This window comes from Teleopsis dalmanni, chromosome X (genome assembly GCF_002237135.1).
Source record: "Teleopsis dalmanni isolate 2A chromosome X, ASM223713v2, whole genome shotgun sequence".
Classification (NCBI taxonomy): Eukaryota; Metazoa; Arthropoda; class Insecta; order Diptera; family Diopsidae; genus Teleopsis; species Teleopsis dalmanni.
In genome coordinates this window covers 51,022,511-51,031,451 of record NC_051848.1, presented here as the reverse complement: position 1 = coordinate 51,031,451, position 8,941 = coordinate 51,022,511, and the positions used below count along the sequence as shown (strand labels likewise).

General features: G+C 31.3%; 2 protein-coding genes across 2 annotated transcripts; both read right to left on the bottom strand.

Annotated features, from left to right (window-relative positions):
- Positions 1 to 1,578: 1,578 nt before the first annotated feature.
- Positions 1,579 to 2,465, bottom strand: LOC119662406. The gene is made up of 3 exons (XM_038072011.1): positions 2,357 to 2,465; positions 1,860 to 2,303; positions 1,579 to 1,797 (listed from the first exon to the last, which is right to left on the bottom strand). Exons 1-2 carry the CDS (start codon positions 2,369 to 2,371, stop codon positions 1,878 to 1,880), a joined length of 441 nt encoding a protein of 146 aa, XP_037927939.1. The 5' UTR covers positions 2,372 to 2,465; the 3' UTR covers positions 1,579 to 1,797; positions 1,860 to 1,877.
- Positions 2,466 to 7,243: 4,778 nt separating this feature from the next.
- On the bottom strand, positions 7,244 to 8,313 carry LOC119689643 (dnaJ homolog subfamily C member 8-like). Its single transcript, XM_038104515.1, has 3 exons — positions 8,202 to 8,313; positions 7,781 to 8,101; positions 7,244 to 7,719 (listed from the first exon to the last, which is right to left on the bottom strand). Exons 1-3 carry the CDS (start codon positions 8,262 to 8,264, stop codon positions 7,378 to 7,380), a joined length of 726 nt encoding a protein of 241 aa, XP_037960443.1. The 5' UTR covers positions 8,265 to 8,313; the 3' UTR covers positions 7,244 to 7,377.
- Positions 8,314 to 8,941: the final 628 nt, after the last annotated feature.

Genomic DNA, 8,941 nt, shown 5'->3' with positions numbered 1-8,941 from the left:
TTATTTGGTCATGATCAGAAAAATATTCATTTAGATAATACTACCTTTCTATCAAGTGATATTAATGTAGTATATTAAAAACACACGGTTACTGTCCTTGCACATCCAGTTAAGTTTATAGTTTATCTGCCAGTGTCTAAGATACCGAAGCCTATGTACTTTTTATGTACATAATATGCAATTACTTTCTCTTTTTCTTTCAAGTATGAGAATGATTTAAAGCTTAAATATCTTTTATAAGTTTACAATATTTAATAGAGTTAACAACTGTGTTAACATTTGATTCAGATATAGTATATGGAGGTCCTGAAGATTGTTAAAAATAAAGATCTTTGTTATACGATCAAGATGTGCCGTTATCAATGGGATGATCTACTCTGATTAGTTTCCATGAACTAGCAGAATATGGTTTAAAACCTATTAATAAATATTGTTGACTTAATTGAATTTACCTATTTCTGTGTACATCGAAAATGGTGCACTTGAACGTGGCATATCATCAAAATAACCTTTGGCTTCGTGACTACTATTTATGTTAACATAGCGGAGGTTAAGTCAGTTTCAACTATCAATATTTGTGCAATAAATTCTCTCATATATTTATTCTTAAGTCCTGATTATTGTTTGGAAGAGGAGTTGAACTGTGAGCTGAAGTAAAGTATTTTGCAGCAACGTCATTATACTAATTCTCTACTCTTTCTTGATGACTGGATGGAGAAAGAATGGAGAAAGAAAAAAATTTTTCAATCGCAAGCGTTCTACAAGCGTTAGATTGAAACTTTAGTTGCTCGTAGAATGTTAGACATCCTAACTGATTGATGTTAAACTGATTAAAGTCTACTGGAGTAATTAATAATTACAATACTAATAAAGTTATTGAAAAGAGTTCATGATACTAAACAGCTTAATTAATTATCCTTAATCAAAACTTCGTCCAATTTCGTTTCCATGTCGGGGTTATTCTTCAATTGTCGGGTTTATATAGGTGCTTTCGAGTCGCTGGGTTGTTGATTCCTGAGTTTGACTGAGCACTTTTGTGTGTTGCTGATAATTACATCTATGACTGTGTTATTTCGAAAATTTCCATGAATACTCACGATTTTCATACACCAGAGGTCACCGACTATTGGCCAGTGTTTGGTGATATATAAGAACAACTAGAAAAATAACTCGTTTTCAAAAAGTTTTTGCACTTTAAAGCCATTTGGCATTTTAGTTTGTCAGAAAAATGTTTCATAACATACATACATTTCCGTGCTATGATAACATCGACTTGCTGTGGGTCAACAGTAATATTAAAATTGGTTAAAAGCTGCTTCGACTTTATATATGTAAGTTCTGTCACATATACAAGATCTTTCCATTCTTTGTTGATAGAATGGCGCACTAGGAGGTTATGAAAAATCATTATGATCGTTTATGTAGGGTTTGGTTTCCGGTATAAATGTTTGTCGAGTATAGTCACATTATTTCTTAATAATATCTTTAAAACTAATAAGTAATAGACGACTGTTTTTTTAATATTAAAGAATTTAATATATTTCTCAAAATATTCACAATGTGTTCATGATACTGACAGTCAATTTTAATTACAAATTGAATTTACAGATAATTTACAGTAATTTGGAAACAGCTATATAATTTATATGCAAAATTTTGAATAACATTTAACTGATAAACATGCACAATTTAGTCATTTGGAGAAAAGTTAGTAAGTGACGTTGACTTCAATGATTCAGGTAACATCATCAACATATGAGATGCAATAATATAGATGAAAGATTTAACTGACACCAACTGCAATAAAACAATCATCGATATCATAAATATATATCAAATTAAAGATTATTTTTCCTTACTTTACAGTTCCGGTAAAGTTAAGAAGTGTTATTTACTTGATTTCGTCTTAACTGTTGCCAGCTGCGGACTGTTAATTCAACCAATCGACGACCGTAATATACTTTGGTAAATAGATCTAATCGTCTCTGGAACAATAGTTGCTTTTGTCTGTTGTCGCGACTGTAATCCATTTTAAATGTAAATGTTTCAAAAGCAATAATATTAGTGCCAGTCTTCAAATACTGGAAGAAAATGTCGAACGCTGAATCTGGAATTACAAATTGACGTCTAAGGCGTGCGTGGCACATCTGTACATCTTCCTGAAACCGTTGCTGCACTTGCTCTTGAAGTTCAGGATATGCAAGAGTAGCATGTATTCCTCCTACCAGTGGCAAGTTGTAATAATCAATCATTTGATGCCTTGCAAGCCTTTGGAAGTCCACATCACCACCTCCGTAGCTAAACTATTAATGAGACGATTGATCATAATTCAGAAATTTTATGAAAGAAAACTTACTCGTCTACAGTCCATTATTGCAAAATATTTTTCATTACCAAAACAAACTCTCTAATCTAGTAATGCCTAAAAATTGTTCCGAACTGAGAAATGCAGATTAGTTTCTAAATCATTTCAATAATTGTGTGAAATAAAATCATAAAGAGATTTTTTTTATATTTCATTTCTAATATATTTTCCATGGCATGCTCTATTATTCTATTCTTCTATACTAAAAGTTGGCGATATCATTAAACAAGTCATGAACTATAACCGCTAAGGCTCTAGAAGACCCGGAGGAGGTTGATTGGAACTGAGCTACAATCTTCCGATAAAAGTTGGAGCGAGGTTAAAAGTTTGCCGTCAGAATGGAACTAGCTCCCAACGGAGTGGAGCGCTGCGACCATTATTGACCTTTTGTGCTGTAATCAGATGGCGTCAGAAAGACACCAATGAAAATGATTTGTTTGGACCTTATTCTTCCTGTAGAAATTATTGAATTAAATAAATACTGAAATAAACGGCCTGAAAAAAGTGTTTGAGTTACTGTCTCAAATTTTTGTTAGAACTCGCAAAATACTAAAAACACACGATTTTCACAAAAATCGATGTTGAAAATAAATATATCTATATATATTTACATATATATATATTTTTTTTTTATATTTTATTTACGATTCTTAAAACAAGAGGTATTAATAAGTAATTTGATTGGAATATTTAAGGTAAAAACGAAGCTATTTTCCAAATCGCTGTGCATTAAGTTTGCCACTCTTTTCCTATTTAGCCGTCTAAGTAGTGCAACCGTCTGAAGGGTTGAAAATATATGAACGGAAGTTCATAACTTATTCTGAGTAAATAAAAAAAAAAAAAACGTTACATTTTTAATTGTATTCCAAAATAGAGGAATAGAAGAAGGTAAATAAGTATGAAACCACATAGGCCGGCTTAGAGTTAAGATAACAGTACACTATAGTAGCATGGGTAGCAAATGGGATTATCATCGATTTCACTAATATTCTTTGTACTTCCGCTCGTGTATATAGGATTTGGTAGACATAAATATGTAGATATATAAAATAGTAATTAAATTTATTTATAATATTAATTTTTTTAAAATAAATATTAATTCTTTTCGTACTTAAATATTTTATTGGATTAAAGATAGAAACCAACCTGGCTTACCCAGGCTTGTATTCAGATTATGTAACAATAAAAAATCGAACAGACTTTATATTTAAACTTCTGCATTTAAATATGAATCTTAATCCAACATCGAGATTGCAAACTTTTTTATCGATAAGAACACTCCAATAAAATCACGCTGTTATCCCTAAAGAAAATAGTTTCATAAAGACTAAGTTGACGTGATTAGAAGCAACTGATCGATTTTTTTGAATTGTAATATTTAAAGGTTTTCTAGCTTTACGAGTTATTATGATATTATAGAATGTTATGTTATTTAGGATGAACGAACTAGCATACTGCTCAGTTCTTTCATCCTATAATTATGCCATCCAAGTTAATATTTAATATTTGATATGTCACACTAAACCCATGATACATTCGCACGCATGACATAGTTAAAGATCTCAAAAAAGACCTAGTCAAAAAATATATAAGGAACAGATCCCTGAAGCTATAAGCGAAAACTGACAGTCTGCCCTATTTAGGGATTTATCTAATCTTAGAGCAGTCACTAACCGCACGGGGCGGTATGTACATCTTAGATGAGTCATCGAATAATCAACGAAGGAATACAAAAATTGGTCAAAGAGATGGGAAGGACTCTGTAGAAAATCCCCAACTACCATAGGCAAGAGTAAAAGTGTCCAGTTGCACTAACTCAGAAAAACACCCAAATTCACGACTTACGAATTTATTTATTTTATGAATTGCTTTGAATAAAATTTTCTTTTTAGTCTTAAAAATAAAACTAAAACACTACAGAAATGTGTACGAAACTCGTATTTTAACCGAGATTAAGATTCAAAATTCTGTAAAATATTGCATTTTAATATACGTAATCAACTACCAAGGCTGGTTTTTTATCGCACAAACTTTCAATCTGTGTCAGGACACATGAATTTATACATTTGTGTGCGTTCCATGCAACACATACACACACACGGCATATGTATTGTGTTCGTGTTTGTTTTTGTTTTTGTGTTTTCAATTTGTTTCAGTTTTTCAGTTTTTTCTTGTCGCCATGCACTTGAATTAACTGATTGCAACATTTTACTTTGTTCATTGTGTTGCGGGCCATCTTTCATGGTGTAAGTGGCATGAAGACATTATGTTTGTTGGCATTCTTGCACCCAGCGGGAATTTTACTTCTCCGTCTGCAAGCAAATATATATTCTTCGCTTTGGAATGTGTGGAGGTATATAAAAAAAAAATAAATTCTTTTCTTATTTCGTTTCTGCAATATTTTACGATACCTCGTTTAGGAATCCCGTAGTTTTCTTATGTTGAACTCGTTGCCACTGCCGCTTTAAAACGGCCTTCTTTTAAAAGTGCTTCTGATTACACTTAGGTGGGAATTGATTTGCAAAATGTTAACTCATTTGCAATATGTTAACTCCAATATTCCCGTTGGGATCTGCAACTATAAGCATTTAGGTATGCAGATGCTTTAGTTGTTATTTTAAGACTCACGTTGGCTTTATGCTTAAAGAAATTAAGGCATGCAACCGTGTTATTTGTTGTTTCTGTTTTGTTTCGTTGCATTTTGTTACGTTTCGTTAGTTTTGTAATGAAAGTGTTTTTATATAAAAGTGTATACTACCCGTATATTATATGGTTACACTCATATATATATACATATATATATATTTGAGTAAGCACATTTGTGCATTTCGCTAAGTGGATGTTTTAATACGTTTAAAATGTGCGTATTTAGAGCAATCGTAGTCATTTTCTATGTATTGGTTTTTAATTTCAAAACATGTTAAAATGACATGTGAAGGCGGTGCTTCACTGCGTATGAGTAACACTCGTTTTTTGTACAGCACAACAAGTAAGCGTCCAAATAAATCTAAATGTTAAAATGTATAGAAATACTCATACATAAATGTAGTTGGTAAGAGTAGCGGGAAAGCAAAAAAAAAAAAATTTATAGAGTTCACAATATAACATAATAAATTAAATAAAATATTTAAATATGAAGCTTGCTTACCACTGTTAGATTTTCATATAACTATTTACATTATAATTATATTATTAAATTCATAAAAAAAATTATTAAAAACAATTAATTTATTGGAATAAAAAACTGATATATATAATTAACTTTATTTATTGTATTACTTATATTATATATGGTATATAACACATCACTCAATAAGTCGTGTGACTAACTAAGAAAAACAAATTTTTCTGCCAAAAATCGATTTGACTCACCAATATAATCTCTTTCAAGGGCAATACAATCATTCCAACACTTCTCTAACTTCTCGATGCCGTGCTTGTAGAAGGATTTTTTTTTTGCCTCAAAAAAGGCTTCAGTTGCAGCAATTACTTTTTCTTTTGAGATGAATTTCTTACCGGCGAGCATTTTTTTGAGATCAGTGAATAGTCAGTAGTCGCTGGGGGCCAGATCTGGACTGTACGGTGGAAGAAAAAGCAATTCGAAGTGTAATTCGTGCATGTAATTGCTATCGGTTTTATTGACTTGTGACATTGTACATTGTCTTAATGAAACAAAATTTTTTTCTTTGCCATATGCGGTCCTTTTTTTATAATTTCTGCTTTCAAACGATCCAGTAATGCCGTGGAGTAGTTACTATTGATGGTTTTTCCCTTTTCGAGATAGTCAATGAAGATAATACCATGTGCATTTTAAAATACTGAAGCCATAACCTACCCAGCTGACTGTACTGTTGTGCCTTTGGACTCTTCGGACGTGGTTCACCGGCTGCAGTCCATTCAGATGATGATCGTTTTGATTTCATAGTGAAATGAGGGATCCATGTTTCATCCATTGTCACATATCGATGCAAAAAATCTGATTTAATATGTGCAAACATGGCTAAAAACTGCTCCGAATCTTCACCACATTGTTGCTTTTAATCGACTGTGAGTAAACGCGGCACCCACTTAGAAAAGAACTTTCTCATGGTCAAATGTTCATGCATAATTGTAAACACACTGCCTTCTGATATCTTTACGGTCTCAGCTATCTCACGCAATTTCAATTTAAGATTAGACATAACCAATTTTTGGACTTTTTTAATGTTTTCTGGAGTAACCACCTCAATTGAACGACCAGAATGTTCACCATCATCGGTGTCTGTACGATGTCTGTATACAATATTATGCATAAATTAATTACATAAATCATTTGAAAAAATAATTTAATAAGATATATTTAATTTAAAATGAATAAATAAAATAATTCGTCTTTGTAGTGCGTTGAAGAATTTTTCAAATCAATGACAGAACAGTACAGGAAGAGCTTCTTTATTACATCAGCGAATCTGGAGAGCACCTTTAGGATTGGATTGATTCGCGTATATAGTTTGCGAACGGGCTAGAAATAAAACAAATTAAAATGTAATAATGTATAACTAATTTCAACAAATATTACATATATTTATTTAGGCTTATGCAGAAATAATGACTCCAACACATATTCAAGAAGATATCATTGTTTCTGCTATACAGCGATTGGACGCAGCCTACAAGGCTACGTACGTATTCGAAATCCGGGGTTGCAGCGTAGAATAAAAACGGCATCAAATTCAATAAAGCGTGATATGGTTTTTACAGCTAGTTTTTATACTTACTGAATTCTAATATAACCTTTAATATTTCATAAAAAGATATTTATACAATTTTTATTTAATTTGATGTTCAAATCAAATTTGTAAACAATGTATATTTGAGATTTATATAATAATGTATTAAAATTTTTGTAAGACGGTCTCTGAATTTGTCTTATTTGTCTGTCATAGTTTCAAAAGTGGTGTTTTTTAATAAGTGTATATCCTAATGAAATTATAAAATGTTGTGTGTTTAATTATATAATATTATAAACGAATTTATCTGGTTTCTGGTTTATGTTTTGGTGGTAACAATTTGCGACCCATATGTTTTGATTGAAAATCATGCCAACTATCAACGCGACTTTGGCGAGATTCTTCATAATTCTTTTGCCATTCTGTTTCATACTCTTGTATATCCTCCTCTTCAATTTCAGCTTCACGTTTTCTTTTCCGATCCTCTTGATCACGTTGTTCAAGTTGTTGTTGTTTTCGTTCCACATCTGCGAAAAGCTTCATAACCATGACATGGAGAGCATGTTTGTAGTTCTCCGGATCATCCTCGGGAATATCCTCAAAACGTTTATGTTCCTTTTTCTGTTTTTTACGCTTCTTTGCAATCTAATATAAAACACACAAGATGTGAATAAATTGTTTTTTTTTATATACTATCATTAATTACCATATGATTGGTACGCTCTTTAGCTTCTTCGTAGATGTCCAAACATTTCTTACGTGTGACTTCATTTTCCAATGTTCTCCAAGAACGATTTACAATATCGAACGCCATTCGTGCGCGATCTTTGTTATCTGGATTTCTATCTGGATGAACTAGTTTAGTCATTGTATGATAACGCTTCTTTATGACATCTATTGTAGCTTCTGCTTGCACTTGCAGTACCTCGAATGGATTGAGATTGAAATAAGTCGAACCTGGTCTTAGTAGATGATCAATTTGTTGAGTAGAAGTTAGTGCAGAATCGCGTTTTTCTATTTCTTTAACCTGTAATATATCCGTATGGAACCCAAATTTCAATATTTTGAACATATATATGTACAAATATATTCATTTATTTATAAATGCAGAATCCGAACGAACTTACTTCAATATAAAATGTATTAAACGATTTCTTTGAAGTAGACATATCATCTGAATTATTCGACATTTTATGAAAATTGAGTGTTTATGGTAATTATTAACTTAGAAAAGTTTTGAAACTTTTATTTGTTGATAGAAAAAAAAATCACTAAATGTTGCAGACGTCAAAATTGGTAGAAAATCAAAAGATATAAAATCGACACCTCCTTTGTCAAATTTGAGTGACACAGAGTTGTCAGTTTATTAAAATGAATATGTATCTGCTATAATTAAATAAATTTGTACCTGTAGTAGCAACTATGAATTTTTTTCGACATTTGTCTACTGAGTTAATTGGAAGGTAAATTTTTAATTATTATGAAATTTGCTAGACAAACAAGTGTACTATTGTGAATAAGCGGCTGTATGACAGTTTTAAATACATTAACAATAATAATGACAGCAGAAAATGCAATGCTCAACAGCATATTTTTTGAACCAAACGTTTAGCCAATATCGATGTAATATTAAATATTTTGCCATTAAGAGTTTTTTTTATCGGGTCAACAAACTTGTACTGCTTAAATACAATAGAAAAATTTCTATTGGTTCACAATACCAAAATTCGGTTGTGTCTATAAACGATAGAAGCTTTTCTATTGTCTATCGGAAATAGATAACTCACAATAGGCACTTGTGTTATATTAAACATTTTGTCGTAAATATATATTTATTTGATGTACATGATATATGACCTCATTACCT